Source organism: Sinocyclocheilus rhinocerous, unplaced genomic scaffold, assembly GCF_001515625.1.
Source record: "Sinocyclocheilus rhinocerous isolate Xijiao unplaced genomic scaffold, SAMN03320098_v1.1 scaffold1664, whole genome shotgun sequence".
NCBI classification, from domain to species: domain Eukaryota; kingdom Metazoa; phylum Chordata; class Actinopteri; order Cypriniformes; family Cyprinidae; genus Sinocyclocheilus; species Sinocyclocheilus rhinocerous.
Window position 1 is genome coordinate 116,877 of NW_015625582.1, and position 24,309 is coordinate 141,185.

The 24,309-nt window shown below is 37.1% G+C and overlaps 1 protein-coding gene across 1 annotated transcript in view; it reads left to right on the plus strand.

The window, feature by feature from the left end:
* Positions 1 to 2,436: 2,436 nt before the first annotated feature.
* Positions 2,437 to 24,309, plus strand: part of LOC107753628 (tyrosine-protein kinase RYK-like) — a 57,270-nt gene continuing 35,397 nt past the window's right edge. Inside the window, 1 exon segment of the mRNA XM_016569842.1 lies at positions 2,437 to 3,029. Coding sequence (XP_016425328.1) covers positions 2,810 to 3,029 — 220 coding nt within the window. The 5' untranslated portion in view covers positions 2,437 to 2,809.

The following is a 24,309-nucleotide window of genomic DNA, read 5'->3' on the forward strand; positions in this document are numbered from 1 at the left end:
GTTATCTGCATCAAATAGCATACCTCAAATGTAAATATTATGTGATATTGACATGTAGTGGCCGTCAAGTCCCTCAGGGAATTTTTTGTATTTTTTATTTTTTTTTGCCTGTTGCCTGAATTGCCTGTTCAGTCTCCAAAACCTACAAGTATTTTCATTCAACCATTCATTCAAGCCTGGTTCTCTCCTACAGCAAGTTCATACAAAATACTGGGGGAAAAATGTCATACCATTGTTTCTGTTTGTGTAAAGGAAAACTGTCTGCTAGCTACCATGTAAATAGTGTTTATAGTCTGTTTTTGTAGTTGAATATTTTAATAATAAAAATGTTAAAAATTCATGGTCTCTTCACTTTTTAAGGAAAAAAATAAAGCCTCGGGTGGGAGGGGGTAATATGAAACTGTATAAAAATATGTAAGGATTTTTAACTGATAAACTTTAGGGCTGGGCATTCTTATCCAGAAAACAGATTTTGAGTTTTAGGATAAATAACCAATGAGGTTATGCTAGACCCTTAATTGCCACAAGGTGTCGCTATGTTGTAAAAAAAAAAAAAAGGATCTTCCTTTCATGAGGCTAAATTTCCTGAAACTGTTTGTCTGGCTTTGTGAAATATCATGGATCTTGCTCACTGAACTTCAAGTCTACGGTCCCAGGTAAGCGGTGACACAGGAAGTAGATGGTTACGGATATCAAATTCCTGGTCTATCTCAATGTGTCTTTGAAGAAAGCATTTACACAAAGGATTGGACTGAAGTTATTGCATTTATGCCATTAGAATAGATTAGATTCAGCTTTATTGTCATTGTGTGCAAAGTACAACTACAAAGAAAGCCAATTAAATGGTTAGCTCTGACCACACTCTCAGAAAAAAAGGTACAAAAGCTGTCACTGGGGTGATATCTTTTCAAAAAGGTACACTTTTGTACCTTTTAGGTACTAATATGTACACTTAAGGTACTAATATGTGCAAATATGCAAGTACTAATAGGAAACCTTTAGGTACACATGTGTAGCTTTTTTTTTACCACCCCACTGACAGCTTTTGTACCTTTTTTCTGAGAGTGCAGAAATGCAAATAACAATATGTCTATAAATACGTACATAAATATGTACTATCATGTTCTATAAAAAGTGCATAAGTATGAGGTTGTGAAAGCAGTAACCAGCTCAGTGCAAGAGACAATGTGTACAAACAGAGAACAAAATCTTATAAATGGGATAAAGTCTATAATCAGCTTTATGATGGTTTCTTTGCATATTACAAACAACTATTTGCAATTTAAGGAAACAAACTGATACAAAGGTTCTTGTTCATCCATCAGAGATTTATCAAATAATTATTCTTAGTGATATAATTGGAGAAATAGTAATAAAATAAAATCAACCTTAATAATTAAATTTTTTAAAAGTGATATTATTATTAATTTCAGATATATTGTAATGTTTGAGATTATATCTTCAATCCTTTTCAGGTCACAGATCCCTCACTGTATATTCCATAAAACTAGTGTTGCAATTTAAGTAGCCTATGTAATACAGTGCTATTTTAATATAGCCTAATTACGTACTTTGTTATGGCTGCATTTTAAAACAATCAAAAAGAAAAAAAAACAATGCTGATGTACAGAGCCACATTACATTTTAACTTTATACATTTTAATGTAGAGATACAATGAAACATTTAGATACTTTTGTTTCTTAGCTTTTACTTTGGTTGAAAGCAGAGGTGGACAGTGAAGTATTTTACTTTACTCAAGTAAATTTAAAAAAGTATCTGTACTTTATCAGTGTTTTTCTTTGGAAAACTTTTTACTTCACTACATTCCAAAGCATAATGTACTTTTTACTGCACTACATTTCATAAATAAAATATTTATTTTTACCTTCAATACTTAAGAACATTTAATATGATAAATTAAAATAGTACTTTCTTTTACTCAAGTAAAACATTGAATTACTTTTACTTGAGTAAAAGAAAGTACTACATTTCTAATGTAAGTAAGAAGGCTGTTAAATGATATTTAATATGAAACGTAGTGCAGTAAAAAGTAGGCTACAATATTATGCTTTGGAATGTTGTGAAGTAAACGTTTTCTAAAGAAAAACAATGATAAAATACAGACACTTGAAAAGTACTTTTACAGCAGAGTAAAAATGCTTCACTTCTGTCCGCCTCTGGAAAGTTGAAAACTTAATGTAGTATTTTTATTTAACGCATACTTTCATATTTTACAAAAATGAGTTTGAAATCAAACTGATTCAACAGGCAGTAACTGGCGTAGGTAAAAGCTCACAGTTGTCACCTGCCTGTATTATTATCATTACATTAAACACACACCACCCCAGGAGCGCGCCCGTAAACGTCGGTGCGTGCGCGCACTAGTTTTAAATGACCCCCTCCCTCCCCCCAACCGCCCCTTTCTTCAATGAAAACTGAGATTGCAGGGGGCGGGGGTGGAAAAGACCATGAAAGGACAGAGCTGGAGGACACTTTTAAGGGCTGTTTGTTTGGGATAGTATTTGTGACTTGTCCCCCGACTTTTTATTTTAAGAAATAGAAGCTAAGGACTTTCTCCCAGGAGAAACACAGCGCTTTAATAGCGTCCAACTGGTCCCGCCACAGAGATTGAGCGCGAGCTAGCAGAAGTTAGCTGGACGGCTATCGGCGGCGGGTGAGGGGTCGACAGAGAGCGCCGTAGTCAAACCTAGTAGCATGTCGCCCTCGGGAAGAAGTAGCTCGAGCTTTGGATGAGGTTCCGTGGCGCAGTTCGATCGCAGAGACTTTTTGACGCGACGGTGGGTTGTGATGTTTCCGCCAGCGCGGGGCTCCGGTGGAGGCGCGGCGTCGGCGGTGTCCCGGGGCTGGCCGCATACGGTACTATGGAGACTAGGGGGTTTCTATCTCCTCCTGCTTCTCGAAGGGGCCCGATGCCTCGCCAACCCGAGCAATGCACCGGGCATAAACAGTAACAACAGGCCGAATGTGAACGTCTTCATGAGCGAGGAAGAGGTCAAGAAACTCCTGGGTGCGTATACTTTATTTCTCCGTCTGCTCAACTATATTCCTGCTCTATCCAAAGTTTTGCTTGGAACTAGAAGTTTTTGGCACTCTGTCAAACTAACTTAATTGCTTCTAACTAACTACTAAAAGCTAACTCTTGTGTGCGTTTAGTGTCCAGACGTACACAAGTTGTTACAAACATGCTCACAAACTGCTAAAAACGTTGTTGTAGTTGGTTAGCTCTCAATATGTTAGCTTTGATAGGCCAAAACAATCCGCAGCGTCCTTGTAACCTCAGTTTAATCGCTAATATCTGCCCAGAAATGTTACAAAATGCACATGTGAAAGTAGCTTTGGGAGGTTATAATTCAGCATGCTATTTAACAAGAATGAAAGACCATTGGGTTTGTCATTAGGTCGAAACTGGTTGCTTGAAAGTTTTCCAAGTGTATTCCAATGCTTTCCATGCTTGTGTTAATTATGTGGTGATTTGTAAGTTTTATGTCACTCACATGTACAAGATACTGAGCAGAGGTGTATGAGCTGATCTGAGTCATTCATTCTCATTGGTGTGTGTCAGAATTAGTTGACACAAAAGCCACACAATGGATTTTTCCTCAGAAGTTTTACTGCTTTATGTCAGACCAGTCAGTAAACACTGTAAATGCAAATGCAAGGCACATTTAACCCTGGAACGCATTTTGTTGCCGCCGTTAGTATTTATATAACCAAAGAGTACTTAATCCAATTCTTTAAGCTTGTAATGAGAATCAGAGATTTTTATAACTGTATAGCAGACTACTTGCATAAAATGCATTGTTGTCACTCTATATCTCTCAATAATATGTCTTAGTATGGTGACATTTAAATGTCTAGTTTTATTATCAAATTTCTGTATTTTTGGGGGTCAAATACAATGCACTACAATGCTGATTGAGAGATGTACAAATACGTTTCATCAAAAGCCTGTTGTATATATTTGATACTCATATTTTTACATTATTTTCTTTAAAAAAAAGTATGGAAGGTGTGTACCACAGGTTGTTTTTAGAATTATATTAAAATGCTTTAAACAGTCTATTAGAGAGTAGAAGTCATGTAGAAGATTTTGTACAGCAGGTTTTTCAGCAAAGTTTTGAACATGTTTGTAATTTAGAGGCCTTAGAAATTCATGCATCAAATATGATACAGTAGGCTTTATGGGGTTAAATGCAAGAGAGTGCATTTTTTATACATTTCTCACACTCTTGTAATCCTAATGGAAAACTATATGTACAGTATAATTAGGCAGTTAGTTAACAACATGTTGTTTATGTGTTTGTTTATGACTTAGTGGCTCTGCTTAAAACAATTTGTGCAGAATATAGTCCTCTTTCCAGACTAAAGGACCAAACTAGATGTTTTGTACTCTGAATAATTTAATGCATTCATTGTTCTTGAAGATAAAAGTCTTTGGGATGCCCTTGATATGTTTGTATTCAGAGTAGATTTTTGGTTCAGGAACACTGTGATTAATGCAGTGAGAACTGAATAGTGGTTGTTAATTGCCGGGTATTTGTGACTGGGCCAATAAGCAATCATTATCATTGCTAATGTCACAGCGTAGTTAATGAAAGGGTTGGGGGCTGGAGCATCAATTTCCTGCTGGAAAGAGGAAGCGGAGACGAGGGCATTTTGAAGCAGCCTTGTTTGAACTTGTTTTTAGGGTTTACCCTTTCAGCTCAAATTGAGAGCAATTTCTATTAGATTGAAAATAAAACCGAAATTATATGTGGCATTTATGTAATGTGATGCAAATGCTGTAGCATTTAGCTTCAAAGCTTGAACTCTGAATGTTGCCATATGGAGTATAAGGTTTCAAATGAGGCAGTACTTACACTTTTTACATTTGAATGCTTTGAATTTTGTAAACTATGTAAGCTAACCAGATGTTCAAGACATGTTTAGTTTTTGATCAATGTTGGTATATTAACGGCTGATTCTGATATCTAAAAAGAGCATGAGGGCCGATATAATGTTCATATATTTAAAGAATACAACTTAAACCTATTGTACATAATATTTTGTTTAAATTCGCCAAAGGTAATTAAAATGGAAAGGGTTTTCTTTGAATCTTGGTAATAAGAATCCAAATGTGAAGGCACAATGTGGGTTTATTTTAGGGCTGAACGATTTTGGAAAATAATCTAATTGCGATTTTTTTTACCAATATTGCGATTGCGATTTAATATGCAATAATTTTTTTTAAATCTCTTTATGTTCTGTATTATTCAACAAAGACAAGCTATAAATCATTGTATAGTATGACCAACACACTATTAGATAGATTAAACATAAATGTCCTTTTCTGTAGGCCAGGCTTATATGTTACCATGAAATTAGGTGATGCATGAATTGATATGAATGACATTTTTATTTAACAACTACAATCACAGTAGTATATTGACTGATTTGTTGAACTTCCAACCTTGTAAGCATGTAATAATTACAACATAAAGCACTGATCGCGATATTATCGCAAATGCAATTAATCGTTCAGCCCTAGTTTATTTTAGCTTTTCTGAAATGCAAACAGGTTTGAAAGATGATTGTCCCCCTCCGGTCTCATACCTCTGTTATCTTCTGTAAAGCTGACCTGCATATTTTTTGTCACGACTGGCTTTGGGAACAGAGCTCATAGCTATGAGTGCCTCTTTCTGGGTGCTCTGCATTGCTGTGTCTCCTCATTGATGATTGATGAACTTTATGGTGGGCTTTTACACTCTTTGATGATCATATCAGGTTATTATAATCAACATGTCGCCTGTAGTTTTATGCGGGGTGCTCTGGCATTTCTCTTGTGATGGGTGCTGGAATGGAGCTCTTTAAAATTTATTTTAGGGGAAGTGGAATGGAGCTGCTCTTTAAAAAAAACAAAACAAAACAAAACTTCTCTGTCATTTGCCCCTTCGCTCTTCTGCTGCTGTGTCACTTTGTTTTTGTGCATTCTGGGATCCTTAAACCTACTCAGACTGCATTCATTTTGAACCTGAAGGTTTTATGTCATGTACATTAACTTCACATAAGAATTGCCAACAATCACTGTCATTCTCTGTTAACATGATTTTTTCCCCTTCTCTGTCTGGTTCAACAATGGGTGCTGGCCATCTTGGAATCAAAACCACCTTGTTATGCTGCAGTAGACTGAGGGGCCGTTTACACGACAACGTTTTCAGCCAAAAACGGGAAAATTTTTATACGTTTTGCCTATTCGTTTACACGACAACGGCGTTTTGGGGACTGAAAACGCATATTTTTGAAAAACAGGTTTCAAAGTGCAAGGTTTCGATTTTAAAGGCAAGCGCGGACAAAATGGTGGAGTATATGGTACTGTTATTGCTGCTCAAGAGTTTGCTAACGCTTCTTCAGCAAAGTGTGGATTTACGTCACCAATATTACAACCAACAGTGGAGACGCATCATATACAACATATAATCGTCACTTCCCTACAGGTACTGTTTACTGACAAGGTGACAGAGCCAACTACTGGCCTGGCAAACGTAATACAGAAAAACGCAAGGGAAAAACTTTTCCGTTTCTGACTACATCGTTGTCGTGTAAACATAGCCTTAGGGCCATTGTAAGCATGGGGCTGTAAGTAGGAGAAGTCCCTGAATGCATTTATCACAGGGACATCAGCAGCCTGTAGTTTTACAATGCCAGTGCCTCAGAGAATCCGGTGTCCACTGTTCTGCACAGGAGTCTGATTACCACTGATGTGGTTCAGAGATCCTGTTCTGTGACTCACAGGAATCCTTGACTTAAAAGTTTATGGTTGTGGTTGTATGGATGCCATTTTTTGGTGCTTTGAATAAATGTTGGTCTACATTTTCTCTTTGGAGTCAAATGGATTTATATTTGACTATTTTTTGTCAATGCCTAAATTTCCTCAATATCGCTATTGCAGATGTAACGTTTTGAAAGCCTCAATTTCTGGAGTTAGGACTAGTGGTGGACAAGTGGTTATTGTTATTATGTTGACATTCACATTCCAATTTTTTTTGTAAAAACTTTCATGAATATTTTGGGGGAAAGAGAACGTAAATTAGTGAAAATTGTATGTATTATTAATAGTCCTTTTTGTGTGACAGTGTAGTGTTGCATACTTTCTCTGCAATCTTGGAATATAAACTAAACTTTTAAAAACTTTACTATTTTCTATGTCTTTCCAAAATTGCAGATGATTCACTTTCATTGAAAGGTATTGTCTCCACTCTCCACTTTCTACTTTACCTCTTATTTCTTTCCTCTTGCTTGCTTTTTCTGTCATGCTCTTGTCATTTCCTGTCTGAGCTTTCAGGAGTTCTGTAATTCTTTTCACAGATCTTAATCTTGTCCCCCTCCCCTCTCTTTTTTTTCCTCTTTAGAACCGTCACTGCAAATAACCTCATCCTATACATGTTCTATAGTAACTCTGATGTATGTGAAAGGAGATCTCACTGCTGATTACAGCAAATGGTGAAAGGCAATGTTTGATGTGATATTTACATTCGTATCACAATCTGCCCTCTCAGATCCTTGAGTTCAGTCAGTATAGCATGAAAGTAAACGCTCTGGCTTCTTATGGAGACCGCTGATGAAAGCCGTGTTTTGATGGTGGTTGCTAAAACACTTGTTTTCTGTTTCAGATCCAGTTTTTGCTCAATTGATGTTTTGTTTTTGGCAGTCATGTGCTGCCTCAGAAAAATATAATTTAATTCATGTCATTGATCTCATGACTGTAATGAAATTTTAGAAGTAATATGGTTGTGGAGATCAGTATACAATCAGTACTGATGAGCTGAGTATATGTTAATCACTGTCATCTCAAAGTATCAGAGGAGCAATGAAAGCGGGTGAGAAGTAAAGATATTTTTTAAAAAGCTTCGTTTACCACAATGATTGTTTGAAATTTTCTCCCTTGTAAGGGTCTATGGCTTTCCCCTGTGACATCACTGCCTCATCCAGCCTCATGCTGTTGTAGTAAAGAGAGAAAGCTTTCACTCTCTCCTTCAGAGTCCCAACACCACAGGGATGAAAAATCTCAACTATCCAGCTCTTCATTGCTAACAGACAGCGTCAGCCCTCTTCTGTCTGAGTTATTTTGAGGGATCATTAGATTGCCTTGCACAGTATATGGCAATACATCGAATGTTTAGGTCACGAAACACATCCACTCTGATTTATGATGTAAACTTGCTGCCTATGAAACGTAAAAAGTGGAAAACGCCTTGAATAGATGCATCAGACAGATGGTTGCAGCTCTTTTAAGGGTTTAGGTTGCTGCATTTCAGTTAGTTAATGCATTCACAGTCAGTTTGACGTCTGTGATGTAATAATAATGTATTTCAAAGTAAAATAAGATCTTGTAATTTAAGAAAAATTGCATGACTGGTCTTTAATCCGTTGGAAATTGATTAGATCATGTAATATGGTTGGTTGCTGGTTTGCAGTTCTTTGTTTACTATGTCTGATACCTGTGAGATTAAAACTTAAATGGTTTTGGTGAAAGCCTCAAAGGAAAATTGAGTTAGAATTGGGGAAAGGTTTTTTTTTTTTTTGGGATGAACTATTACTAGTATTTTTTTTTCTTGGGTGTAATGTGGAATAAGAAGCTTTCCTGTAGATCAAACGGTATAGCGTGGCACTAACAAATTCAGGTAATGGGTTCGCTTTTAGATTCCTATTTTTAAAATTCATGCTTAATTCATGATGATTCCTAGGTTTTTGCAAGGTCTACAAGCAAAACTTTAGAGAGGTTCTGAACACTTTGACATATTCGGCCAGTACCACAAGAAACTTGAGAAATGTAGCAGCTAGGGGTGAGCGATATGGCAAAAATATATCACGTTTTTTTTAATTTATTTTTTTATATCACGATTCACGATTTTATCACGATTCTTTGTGATGTTGGTTTTACTATTTTGCAAGTTGTCTGAGCATTACAGCCAAACTAATTTCCCTATTATAAAGACAAAGCCTTTCAAGGTAACAAAATAAAAAAAAAAGAATGGTGGATTTTTTGGCTAAGAAAGATAAAAATCTTTCATTATTTTATCTGCTATTAAAAAATAAGAACAAAGATGCATGTTACAAATATACAAATAAAACAGTGCTTTATTTTCAGGTACAATATTCAGCAGAAGCATTCCAGAAATTGAATGAACAAATATGAAATTAAACACCTATATATATATATTTATTATTATTATTATTATTATTATTATTATTATTAATAATAATAAAGCAAAGCAACTGTATTAAAGTTCTTCAGTCAAGAGTAGTGAGTGATTTTTCTCTTTGTGTTTTGTTGTTTTATTAATAAAGGAATGGTTCACCCAAAAATAAAAATTGTCATCTGTCTGTCAGTTCTGTCATAGTTTTATTTGTATACCATCATTTACTCACTCAAAAGTTGTTTTAAACCTGAATGAGTTTCTTTCTTCTGCTGAACATAAATGTTATTTTGAAGAACGTGAAAAAACTAAGAGTTGCTGGTCCACAGTGACTTTCATAGTATTTTTCCTACTATCAAATTTAATAGGGACCAGCAACTGTTTGGTAACCCACGTTTTTCAAAATATCTTCTTTTGTGTTCAGCACAATAAAGAAATAAATACAGTTTTGGCACAACATGTGAGTGAGTAAATAACAACAGAAATTAAATTTTAGGGTGAACCATCCCTTTAATGACAGTCGGCAGCATATTTAGTACTGTCCCTTTAAGACCTGCACGCATCTAATATACAGGCACGTATCCGACTTTCTCTCAACTGTTTACTTTTATTTTAGACATAACCAACTTAGTCTATATGTAAACCTTCTGTGTTTTGTTTTGACAGTATTAGCGCAAAAGCTAACTTAGTCCGGTAATCAGGAGCTGCTGGACAGGGTTTTTAGTGCGCGTGCTTCGGCTGTACCCCCTCAGAAAAAGCGCACATCTGAACAGCACGTCCATGATAAAAAATCGTCATATCGCACACCCCTAGTAGCAGCTCAATTTTGTTACTTTTTCTTGTGTAGTTCCACTAGCCAAGTGAGTTTCTGTCTTGGATCAAAGATCTGAGCTGCGTGCTCAAATGATGCAAACCCCTGGATAATCATTCTCTGCAGAGCTACTCTTGTGATGGGCTATTTGACTTCTTCTCTTTGGTGTTTTTTCCAGAGCAGTCTTCATCTCGCTGGTCTCGCAGTGTTAACTTGAGGAGTGTTCTCCACTCACCAAAAACCTCAATATCACTGCCTAACTCTTGTCAAAAAAAAAGGTTACATCTCTTGGAGATGTTGGCCTTTGTCTTTATCTTCAGCAGACTTTCTCCTCTGACTCCATATTAGGAGAGACCTCAAGAGGTTGAGGTATTTGGCCTGGCCCAGTCTTTTATCAGTAGTTTCCATGGCAGCGTGAAAGGGAGGTGAGCGAGTTGCTGATTTAAATCAATGTGTTTATGCAGGGTTGATCCTGACACTCAGAAAAACAGAAAGAATGGACATGCGACTGAATTTATAGTGTTATGAGGAGATCTCATTTAATGAAGTGTGTCCACTGACTCACCACAAAACTTGAGGGATAGTTAGAAAGCACTTTTATGTCAAATAGTTTTTCACTATTTCATTACTAATACTAACTATGATGGAAATATGCAGTAATCGACAAGGGATTCTATTTCTGGAAGGACTTCTATGTCTGCGATGTTGTGACTGGCAGCATGGTTGTGTTTTAGTGAAGGTTTCATTTGAGTTTGAATATTATTTTGCGTGACTTTGACAGCGATAATAAAAAAGACCATTAGTAATTTACCTCAGATCTTAGAAAGTAATTTAAAGAAAACAAGAATGTTCAAACTGTGATTTTTTTTATTTATTTTGTGGTGAGTGCTTGAAGAGAGAATGAGACCGTATGCACACTCTTCTGATTGGCTTTGATTTATAAGTTATTTTGTCATGTCTTTAAATTTTTCATTGATTTTTCTTGTGTGTGGAGTATACTGGGTCTCATTTTCTTAAGTGTGCATGTGCGCACATTTGTGCATGAAATGTGCATGCAAACATTTTCTCAAACAAATCATAATTCACCAATAAATTGTATTCTTAATTCACAACAAAATGTAGGAACGACCGAAACCACATGCAAAAATAACATACTCTGGGTGGCCTTATAATAGTTAAGATGAAATTTTGGACATTTCATCTTATAGGGGAGAGCGGGGTGAGTTGAGCTAGTTTTTACTTACGGTGTGTTTAAAGTGAGCACATGGCATTAATGGGTCCAACTTTGTACATAAATTTCAGGATGTGTTGCTTCTTTGGGAATAATCACTTTGAATCTAAAATAAACTACTTTAAAAATATGGCTTTCCAAATAAAAAGTGGTCTCTTTGCTCATCTTGACCCCAGTGAGGGGTAAATTGAGCCTAGGGAGAGGGTAAAGGCCCCGATATACTTCAAACTAAATTGAAGAACGAACTGATATGACGTAATTTCGAACAAAATCAGGCCGAAACGTTTTGAGTTCGTTTTCGGCAGTTCGAAACAGCTCACCAAAGCGAACTTTCGGGGGGAGTTCGTTTTGGCTCCTAAACACCTTTGAGATACCATTGGTCCGTGGCGATTATGCAATCGGTGGGTGTGTTCTGGAACCCCACTTTCTTTGACGTGCATTTTTTATTTTTTTCTTTCTTTCTTTTTTTTTCGTTTTTTCTCATTCAGCGGAGGTTAGGCAGGAGAACAACATCTCCAAGTCACTAGCAACATAAATACACTGTGTCGAATAGCTGAACTGCCACAGATATATCCGCACCTGTACGATCGCTCGCGGAGAGACTTTAAAGATTCAGAGAAAGCATTTAATTCCTAAAAAGAAATTGCAACAAAGCTTGGTGCCGACAACCCAGAGTTATGCAAAAAGCGACGTAGAGAAACATCAGATGCAAGTTTTCCAAAGCCATGAAAAGAATGAAAGGAAAGAGTAAAAATATATATATAATATATAAGATTTGGTAGCAAGTACCAAATACATGTTTCAAATAAATGTTACACCATACTGCTGCTGCTGCGGTTGTTGTTCTTTCAATAAGCGAATTTAAAAGGTATACAATAAATGAAATGCCAAAAGAACATACAATAATAAACATTTGTTTTTATCAAATCATGACACCACATAAAATATAAAAAGGTGTAATTTATCCAGTTTAATCAAATAAATGAACACTAATAAAATAAAGTAATAAACAGGTTTGTGTTATTGAGATGACTCCAATATTTTTTCCACATCATGCTAAAGTTTTCAGACTGAGCCATTCACACTTAAAGACTGATTATGGGAATGTAATGGTTTTTTTTTTGTATTGCAAACATGATACTTGACTCTGAGCTGCTGCTAATCATTATTCTTTTGTTTATAATATTCTGACCATTGGTACCCGTCTCACACCTAGATACACCATCATGGCATCTTTATTGTGTTTAGGGCATACGCGCTAACGTCACGACACATGTTTACCTTAATCTACACCCGCCTCCAGCAGTGCGGGGGTGTTGGAATGTTTTCGAGCCTTTTCGAAATTCTTTTTGCCCCCAAACGAAGAACGAAAACGAACTTCGTTTGAAGTATATTGGGGCCTTAAGTACTGTGCCACTGATTATGCTGAAGAAAAAAACCTAAACATTTTCAGCTTATGCTATATCAAAAGAAGAGAAATTCAATAAATATTCAATATTCAATAAATAAATGACTTCTTAAAATCCATTTGTGAGCCTTGTGATGGACTGGATCCTTGTGCAGGGAAATACAATTTCATAAAAACTTCAATGGCCAGTTTTCATAAACAAAGCCAATTTAAAATTTTCAGAAAAAATCTAATTCAACGAAATCAAAAATGTTTGGTTTAAAATTTAATGAAATATAACATAGAAATACAGTAAAATAATACTTGCATAAGAAGGGGTGATCAGCTTACCCCAGGGCTTTTTGCTCAAATTACCCCACTCCTACCATTTTAACAAACTTGTATCATCCAACAGTTTAGAGCTAACATCATACTAACAGTATAACCTCATATTATAACTTTCTAAATCACAAACACATATGTGATATTTTTTCAGATTTGTCTGTAATTGTTCAGGCACAAGAAGTATGAGTCCTTGAACATTAAAAAATCACTTTGAACAGCAAAAAACTTTTCAAGGGCCTCTCTTTATCACAGGGTGAGTAAAATGGATAACTCTTCATATATTTGTGGGCACATCACCAATTTTGTTTAAGGTTGCCTAGAAATAAGGGGTGGCTCAACTTCCCTGCAGGCTCAAATCACCCCGCTCTCCCCCATATTTCATCATATATAGTGAAAAAGTAAGAAAATTATAGATTTATAGCTTGAGCTGAGAGGTTTCCTGCATATTGCAGATGCACGTATGTACAGCTGTCGAATGAAAGGTTTGAAATCTGAGTCTTGAACGCCCCCGCCCCGCCCCCACGGTGATACCGGTATTACCGGTGTTGTCACACGTTGATTAACCGGTGGGAAAATTTATTCACCGTCACAACCCTAGTCTGCATAAAACTTGTTTATTATGATGCAACACTTGGCATTGCCAGTTGTTCAAGTGTACAATAAACTAGTCTCATTGGGGATAGGCTTATCACAGTGTCTTTAGTTCTCAACTACGTTGTACTGTGTTGCAGCTATAAAGCAGCTTGGCCGCCTTCTCAAATGAGTAAGCGAACCCTCCCTTGTTCGTATCATACCCGTAGAATATTGTTTACTTGAGCAGCAGCTGTACTGCCATGTTGTTCCAGTGAAGGCGGAGAGTTCTGAGGATACCTCTTACGGAACAAGCTCTGTTTGCTTGACTGCGGTGGCAGCTGTAGTAGGACTGGCTCATGTGGTTGTAATTAATGACTGGCACTGACTCCTTTTGAGCACCAAGCAATATTCATTACCAAGCTGCCACAGCTCAGCCATGACAATCTGGAACCTGTCTCTTCAAAACAATGCACTTTCCACAGACCCAAGCCTAGCCGTCCAAGTGATCCCTCAGACCCTGGCCTCAGGAAAAGCAGGCCTGCAGGAAACTAATGTTCATTAATGAGCTGAACACAGTGATGGGGCACTGAAAGAAAGGATTGTCACTGCTTTAAAACTGATCAAAGAACCTGAAGTAAAGTCCAGCTGTGAGAATACGCAAGTGGACTTAAAATGAAGTGAAACATTTCACTTCATACTTGTAGTGCTTTGATGGTATGCTAATTCTGGTGGTTCTGTGTATTTGGGCCTCACATTGACCCTCAGACCTTTAACTGAAGTGTTTTGAATGCAAATAATGCATTTTCAAGGTTAACTTATTCTCAAGGACATGTAATTCTGTTGCTGTCACTTCAACTCACAGACTGAAAAAACAATCCGCAACAACAGTGTGCTTTGCAACAAACCCTTTACATTGCGAGTAAATCACTCACATATGCGACTAAATCTTCACTCTGGGCGACTAAATGATGTCTAATATTAGCCACTGGCTAATAAATTCTCATATTTTACTCGCCAGTGTGTGAGTTGGAGGCTAAGTATAAGTTTAGCACAGATATATTTTCACTCGCCGAACACTCTTCACTCTTCAGTCAAGTGATCTGTGCTATTTTTCAGTTCATCTCAATGGATGCGCAGCGCACCTGTATTTCGCGTACCGTAAACTCTAGTGTGAAGGCGCATGACTCGCTGTCCCTTTACTTTTTTCTCACACGCAAAGAGAGAAACGGAGCGAGAGAGTCTTGCATACCATGCAGAATTGACGCGCTACATGTAAACGATATTCTTTGTTGTATTTTCCTGTCAAATTATCGGAGTTCCTTCGGAATTCTTCAGCTTTTAAGAACTGCCGGTTTCTCTGGTAGTGGGCGGAACTAATGCGCAAACGACAATCTCATTGGCTGGCGCTCACCTATTATCATCCCTGTTTTGATTTCAGCAAATCAATGCGAGCGAATGCACACAACCTGATTAATATTAATGAATCCAGCATCTCATTAATCCTTACTGTGTTTTATATTGTTCTTATTAGTAGAATTCGTAGTATTATTAACTTACCAGTATTATTGTTAGTTTTTTCCCATTTTTTTTACAGAAACACAGAATGACCAAAAAAGCACCACCACCAACTAAGTTTAGTTAAAATGACTAATATGTATTTATATGTGGTTACCAAGTTTTAATTGGCTACGTCGCAATGTTGCAAATATTTCTGTTTTAAACCATGAAGGCGAGCCCATGGATAATCACATAAGCAATGTGCAAACTTCGTGCAAGAGTTATGCCGGTGAACGTCTTAATCTCAGTCAATTCACTATACAGAAAGTGAAAGTAAAAACGGAATGACGGAGTAATGACGTAGCTTTCGGCATCTGTCACCGCATATTCTCTCAGAGACGATGAGAGACCAATCTACTTCAACTAGGGATGCTCCGATCAGGATTTTTGCAGCCGATACTGAGTACCGATTTCTTGTCATGGTGATCGGTCGATAACGATGCCGATTCTGATACTTCAAGCTTTATATAGACGGTTTCATCGGGCTAAGACATATTAGAGTGGTAACATTATTGTTTTGTTTTTTTTTGTTTTTTTTGGCTAAATCACGTTTTAGATAGTAAATGCAGTTATTTTTAAGCGGTTGTTGACATCCTATGTACAGATAAGTGCATATGTATTATTTTTATTGTTATTTAATTGTATTGCGCATTATTTTAGTCATTCCCGCAGGTTTCGCGCTTATACCAAACGCGCACGCTCCACCACTGATCTGTATTAGTGGAGCGCACAATCCGTGCTCAATCTCAAACTGTTTGTGAGCCACAAATACCAAAATGAGTGGCTAACTGCACTAAAACGTTCAAATACATAAAAAATGGTCAAAATGCCCGTTTTGGGAAGTATCCAGTTAAACACAGTCAGTTTTGGAACGATAAATAGTTGAGAAAGAGAACGCATGTTGTGTAACAGTATATTGGGTCCGTGGATAAACTCTTAAAGGGACCGCAGTCCAATATTTATGCTGCTGTCTGTCATGTTCAAATGTAAAATAACACTGGATGTGTTATTTTACATTTACATCTTAACTGAATAAAAACTTACTTAACCTGAAAAACTTAGTTTCATAGCTCTCTTTATTCTATTGCATTTATTTGTGCTGTTGTTTGCAATTTTTTTATTTGTTCTTATTTTATTACTGACTTTTTACTTGTGTTTTTTAATGAAAATAAAATGTTTGCATTGAAGAAAAGTAGATTTTTGTTTGTATATGCTATCAATTTTAGTTCTTAGAAAGAAAATTGGAATCGGCAAAAAACGGTATCGGCAGATCACACTAACAAAAAATCAGAAATCGGAATCGGCCAAGAAAATTGCAATCGGTGCATCTCTAATTTATACCATAGTCCAGTTTTTCCCAGGCGGCATATATATGCAAACTCATTCTCTGCCAGCAGGAGGCGCTGTTGGAGTGGTAGAGATCAAGGTTTCCCCGGTAATGGCTGTACACAAAGCAGCGCTCCGCTCAAAAAAACACTGCTTTATCAGACATTACATGCAAGATTAAATGAAAATGACAGTCGGGTTTTCATTTTAAGGATTTGCCACTGATGATTTAAACGCGAGTTTTGAGCAGTGTAGAGTAGCGCTTGTTGTTAGTCATTTCTCAGATCACAAATGCAGACATGGTTTTATGTTTACGCGGCGCGATGCAACGTGGAAAAAAAACAGTACAAGTCATTATAATCCATAATTATGTCCCCACTGGATGAAACAAATGCCTCGTTTATAATGGGTTTTGTTTATCCGGCCAGGACACGCCATCACAGTATGGTAAGGGGCGTAACATTTTCGTCACACGCTTGAGGTATTCGGCCAATCACAATGCACTAGATAGCTGGCCAATCAGAGCACACTTCGCTTTTCAGACCGATGAGCTTTGTAAAAATCGATGCGTTTCAGAAAGGCGGGGCATAGAGGAGAAACAATAATGTACAGTATGTGGAAAATAATGTGTTTTTTGAACCTTAAACCACATAAACACATTTCATTACACCAAATAATGTTCTTTTTAGCAACATCATATGACCCCTTTAAACCGATGAGCTTTGTAAAAAGCGATGCGTTTCAGAATGGCGGGGCATAGAGGAGAAACAATAATGTACAGTATGTGGAAAATAATGTGTTTTTTGAACCTTAAACCGCATAAACACATTTAATTACACCAAATACACAAAATAATGTTCTTTTTAGCAACATCATATGACCCCTTTAATAAAAGTCAAATTTATAATCACAACAAGAAAAAATGTAGTTTGTCTTTCTTAAATTGTCTTTAGTTATAGTTTTTACTAAAACTTCTCTAGCACATAGACATGATGATTGTTAAAATGCAGGCCTAAACAAGCTGTACTCAATGAATTGAAGACTTCTGAACATGTTTATCTATAATTTTTCATCTAAAAAGGTCATTTGGCTCCTAAAGGTTTAGGAGCCAAAGACTGAAAGCCCTATGATGTGGTGCCTATAAACATGTTTAAAAACGAATGTAATATAATATACGTAACTTTACGTTCCATTACTTTGAGGAGCGGTTGTGTCTGGATTGAAGAATAGCCCTAGGATTGGTCTTTGTAATCTTGTTTGATGTTAATCATCACAGTTGCTTTTATCTATTACCTCTGTGAGCATTTGGAATGGAACAAACACTTTTCAGATGATGATATCTACAGTGTTTCATTAGTAAAGAATGTAGGTGACCTTAAACCGATGGCCTGTTTCAATTTTTCAGTGTGATGACATGGTGTACTGTAATGAAATAAAGGCTAAGTGTGCGGCGAAAACTGACATGGTAGTTCCAGTCGGAATACTTTCTGCGCCGTTACTTGTTACTGCCCTCTGAAGCAAATCTGTCTGCATTTAAAGTGCGACTTGAACTCTGTATGTCTGAGGCCAAAAGTTTGTTCCCAGAACACTGCAAACATTGGGCCCAAAATTTGAATCTACAAAACACCTGGTTGACCTTTCTGCCACAGATCTACATCAAATCCAAAGAAGCTCTCTAAATTCTTTATATGTATTAGAACTTTTCTTTGTATAACTGCAAATGTCAGTGGAAAAATATGACTGTTAGGCCAAATATTTTAAACATGGCAACAACTATGGAAAACTTTTTGTAGGCAAAAGTGTGGTGGCCCAGTAGCGCACAACAAAACGAAATCTCCACAACATAACGATATCGCCATAACACAACACATAGGACTACTTTTGTTGTGTTGTGGCTTGTTTCTTTTGTGTTGTGCTAATTTTGTTGTACTGTGGCTTGTTTCTGTTGCGCTAATTTAATTGTTTTGTGCTTTGTTTCCATTGTGTTGTGCTAATTTTGTTGTGTTGTGGCTTGTTTCCATTGTCGTGCTAATTTTGTTGTGTTACGACTTGTTTCCATTGTGCTGTGCTAATTTTATTGTGTTGTGGCTTGTTTCCATTGTGCTGTGGAGATTTCGTTGTGTGGTGCACTACTGGGTCATCGTACAAAAGCTACCAGATAAAGCCCTTTAAGGTCAACATGTAAAAACATTCATAACAATTTTATTTGCATACTGTGATGAATTTTTGAGTGAGACAGGATATTCAAATTGGATTGTGAAATGTCAATAGCCAGCTATCCATGGTCAAGTGGCCTTGATGACATAGGAGAAAATAATAAAGTATTATGTAAATAACGCATAAATAAAGTTATGTGTCCCGAGTGAGTTATTATATATTTTGATGATAGATTTCAAAGACAAACTTTTTTCTTCGGAGTAGTGTGCACTGAAGAGGTCTGCACAAAGACCACAATTATTAAGGAAGAACGTTTTGTCACTTTTGTTTTCATGTTGACTTCAACACACAGAACCTGGGGAAAGCAGCACTACTCTTATGGACACCCAGAACTTCCTAGCAATGCTCATGTGGTGTTGTCATTTACTGAGATACTTTCTGGCTGTATTAGTAATTATTTCTCCAAATGTGCTTGCCTCTGTCCGAGCCTATAAATCCTTCACCGCTGTGGGGGTTTCAGGGAGTTTTGGTCACCACACATAAATAAACACACACACTTAGACACTTATTATACCCCTGCTGAAGCACCTGGGGCTTCCTGTGCCTCCCACACACCCATGTTGCTCATCTGTTGTGGCCAAATTGGGATTAAAATAAAAGTCTAGATAACTTATAAATGACAAGTTACTAATTAAAATACAAAAGATTATTTACTGTCAATTCATTCAAAAGGTTGTTTCACTTAATGCATCAGTTGCATTTAGTTTCCTGTGCGTGTACTTCTGTTTTTGCCTGCGGTACATGGAAGATCCATTAGTGATCCGTAGAGAGCATCACATCTACTGAAGTAGTGGAAAGTGGGCGCTATATTATAGGATTTTTCTGCTCTTTGCTCAGCACACCATATCAAATTTTCAATAGTGATGGTAGAAGAGATAATGGTTGACTGGAATGCCACCAAGCCTGAAACCACAGCCTGTATCAAGTAAAATCATTCCCCATTAAAGATGCCTTACAGCTGCTTCTAAAATAACAGGGCAAAGTATGGCACCATTGAAAGATTCTTGTGCTTTGCCCGCATAGTCACTCGACTTGAACATGTGCCCAAAGCTAGAAAAGAGGTTGAAGAAAGCTTTCAAGGCAAGCTGAAAGACGAGCAGGGAGCTATTACAAAAGGAGTCCATGAATCGAATAGGAATGACTGGCAGTAGTATTCTCATTTGTATGCTTGTCTATTCGAACTACCACACTAAATGGAGGGGGGTAGGCCCCTTTTCCTTTTTTTATACATTTTTTTTATTTTTTGGTCATGACTCTACTTATTATTTAATTGTACACTAGTCTGTTCTCTTTTCACTCTTGTTTGAAACTTTTTCTGTTTTAGAATACATAGACTGTTTAAAGTGTAAAAAAATCAACCTATTCAGTTAATAATGCAGTCACAGTGGTTTGAATCCTGGAAACTTAAATATTTATCTGAATTTGTCTCCATATTTCATTCCTTACAAGCTATAACATAAAAAAAAAAAAAATTCCTTTTAGTGAGCATAGTAAATTAAGGAAATGGTTTGTGTACCAATATAACAAGAGGTTGTTGACCCTGGTCTTACACCGTTTGAAGGATACTGTTAGAACTGTAGAAATATTCAGAAAAAAAGATTCTCTGTTAAAAATATGAATAAAAATATTACTTTCGGTTGTTATTGGTGGTTGTCTTAAAGTTACCATAAAGCAGGGGTGTCAAACTCAGTTCCTGGAGGGCCGCAGCCCTGCATAGTTTAGTTCCAACCCTGCTCCAACACCCATACCATGTAGTTTTCAAATAAGCCTGACATGACTTGATTAGCTGGATCAGGTGTGTTTAATTAGGGTTGCATCTAAACTGTGCAGGGCTGTGGCCCTCCAGGAACTGAGTTTGACACCCCTGCCATAAAGTAAAAGGACAGTTCATGCAAAAATGGAAATTCTGTCATCATTTTTGTCATCTTTGTGTCATTTAAGACATTTGTTCATCTTGGAAACACAAATGAAGATATTTTAATGAAACCTGAGAGATGTATGTCCTTCCATTTACAGTCCATTACACCAAAACTTTGATTCAGACTGTTCATAAAGACATAGTATGAGATTGTTTAACACAAGAACTTGTGTGGCTGTTTAAAGAGAGATTCTGTTACTTTAAGTTATCACACTTGCGATTCTCACCTGGCAGACAATTGAACAAGCAAAGGAAATCCCGTAGACTTACATTGAAAGAGCGACTCAAACTACATCTTGAGACCAGGATGTCATAGAAGCTCTGACATGGACACTTTTTGATTTGTGTCAGTAAGGCATAGCAACGATTAGTGGTTCAACGGATCACAAATCTCACGGTTCGGATCACATTACGGTTTTTGACTAGAGATGCACCGATTGCAATTTTCTTGGCCGATTCCGATTTCCGATTTTTTTGTTAGTGTGATCTGCCGATACAAATTTTGCCGATTCCAATTTTCTTTCTAAGAACTATAATTGACAGCATACAAACAAAAATCGATGCACGGATCTGATATAAGGATACACATCACATCCGATTTCTTTCTCAGCTGCTTTCATTCACTTGAGACATAACTGACTGCGTTTACCTGAATGATTGTCGAGATGGGTATTTTGTCATTATTTTATGTGTATCTGTTCAGAGGATTCAGAAGAGGATTCAGCTCGGTGTTCGCGCGCCGTCTTAAACGCGTGTGCGCGCTTCATGTGTGTGCGGCTGTGCCCGTAGAGAACAGTGCCCGAGTAACGAATCGAGTTCCCTTTCGCCTTTTCTCTCTGGAATTGTTTAAAATTTGCTTGCTTGTGTAAATACGAACAAATGATAAACTTATACTCTATTATGGTTAAATTTAGCAATTAATCCGCGGATCACATGCGTTGCCGAACCATGGGGCTTGGTCCATACAGATCACGGATCAACTACGAGTTTAACCACTAGCAACGATAAAAACCACTCAAAACACTACATCATAATGCCATGGTATCGTGGTGGATGAGCACCACCACTTTCCTCAGAAAATGTGGAAAACTCAAAAGTTCCATCACACATCAAACTTGTCATCACACAAGCAGATGAGAATATCTCTAGAATCTGAGGTTGTGTTAATCTTTTGTCAGATCCTGTCTCCCTCTATAGGACATTCCATTGCATGAAAAGACATGTTGGTCTATAGAACTCAACGTTGTTGAGTGAAGTCATGTATATGGTTTGTATTTTTGAAGGGTTTGTAGTGGAATGGATAAAAATGAATGCACTCATGTCTTGGTTTCATCTTAAATAGGCTGTCTGAATGCAGTCTCTTGGTGAAGCTGACTTTGCTTAAGTGTGGAAAATTTATTTTCTTTAATTTATTATGCTAGTGAGATCTCAGACTATCAACACCAGCAGAACCCCTTTGAAATTTCACAGGGGAGAATGTGTGTGTGGTAATTGCAGTTGATCCCACACTGGGCTGTGGTCCTCCAGAGGTCAGACCTCTGCTGGGAGACATTTTCTTCCAACACTTCACCATAGTTCGGGTTATTTTCACCAGCCGTCTAGGTTGTGTCACCAGTGCCATTTCCGCTGGGCTTGCTGCCGTTCTGTCCCACCCTGTCCAGTTCAGTTTATTATGGACAACTTGTTCAGCTTTATGAAAAGTAGCCTGGAAGTGCCACAGTCACATCTGAAAGTGGTTTTCTGTCCATTGCAGTGTTGCACTCTGGTCCTGCCTGCCTGCTAGTTTATTATTTACTTTTAGCCCACACCTGTTTGTTATTACACTGATTACCCTCCTGACCATCTGTGCTGAACTCTTACATTCGAGGGTCTCCAATATAGCAGCCATGCTGACGTTCTTGATGATAATGAGACTCCAGATCTCCTTATTTTGCATGTTCTACCGCTCTCTTTAGATTTGGTTTGACCCCTCTGCCCCTTTGGCTTCCACACCCCTGTGCAAACACTGCATCTTGTGAACCTTGAACTAGGTGCATACATATCTCTCATTACAAATGTCCACACATTCTGGCCTACTCTAAGAAAACAAAAATAACATAATTTATTTAACAATTCTTCTCCCCCGAGTTACGTCTTCCGCCATTTTGGACAGCACCCAAGAGCGTAAAGAAAGCGTGCGCATTAACATAATCTGAGTAATCAGCGTTGTTTATGCTTGGGGGGAAAGCATGCGTATGTGTTGTGATACTCTAAAATGGCGGAAGACGTAACTCTGGGGAGAAGAATTGTTGAATAAATTGTTATTTTTTTTATTTGCGCTCAAAAAGTATTCTCGTAGCTTCGCAAAACTGAAGTTGAGCCACTGATGTCACATGGACTGTTTTACCGATGTCCTTACTACATTTCTGGACCTGGGAACATTACAGTTGCGTTGCGGTCTATGCAGGGTAAAAATATCTTAATTCATTTTCTTACGGGTTTGGAACGACATGAGGGTGAGTAATTAATGACAGAATTTTCATTTTTGGGTGAACTATCCCTTTAATATATTTTAACGTAATTTGTTCCAGTGACAGCACAGCAGTTTTTTTTTTCTTGTCAGTTTTTAATTTATGGTCCTTCAGAAATCCTTCCAGTATGCTAGATTGGCGCTTAAGAAACATTTCTTATCCGTGTTAAAAAACATTCGTTTTTTAGTTGTTAAGCAGCACCTTATTTTTGTGGAAAGTCACTTTTGATCCGTCACTTGATCGTTTGATGCACTTTTAATGCATTGCTAAATAAAAGTGTCTTTTTTTTTTTTTAAATTGTACTAACCTCAAACCTTTGAACAGAAGTGCATTTGCTTAAATTTTTTTAAGTAACTTGCACAATATTTACATATTTACTGAAAATGTTTTCTTTTTTTTGTTACTCAAAGAAATTGTTAAAAACATACATAAAAATGAAATGTAAACTAACTGGGAATCAGCTAAAATTGTGTGACATAAGTTACATGGTTATATGATTAATTATACAGCATTAGGTATATAGCACTCCAGGGTTTGAAATCCAAAATGAAGGTTCTAAAATCAAGCTTTTTAAATACTTGGCATACTTCAAGCCTGCTTGTTAACTGAAGGTTTTATCTGCCTGTCGAGTTCTTACTTGGTTTGTTATGCTAGAACTTGATCAATACATAACAGCTGCTCTCCCCTCCATCCTGCTCTCTCTCTGAGCTTGGCTGCTGTTATGTCCTGTGCACTGAGGGACTGAGGATAAATCGGACCCTGAGCACAGGAGCCTCTTTGTTCTACCTGTGCTTACCTCTTCTCCTGGCTCTCAGTTTTTTGTTGTACCTTTCTAAAGACAGAAATGTGATCTCCAGAGGCCAAGAAATCCAAAACCGCAGGTCTATCTATACCTTTGGCAGTGGGGAATGACATGGATGTAAATCATTGCCTTTTCATTCATGTATTGTCTGTAACTTCAGTTTTATTCTGTGCTGAGTGTTCAAAACAGAAAAGTATTGTTGTGAGTCCTAGACCACATTTAAAAAACCACAAATTCTTACTATGTTTTGAAGTAGTTACATCATAACTAGTACATGTTTTTACGATTTTTAAACCACCATAGAGTGGTATTTTTTTTTCTAGGAGTTATTGACATATCACTCTGATTTATATAAGCATTTAAATCTTGCCTGTTCTCTTTGCATTTCCCAATTCTGCCATGTCTTTTTTTTTTTTTTTTCCCAAGATGGCTCC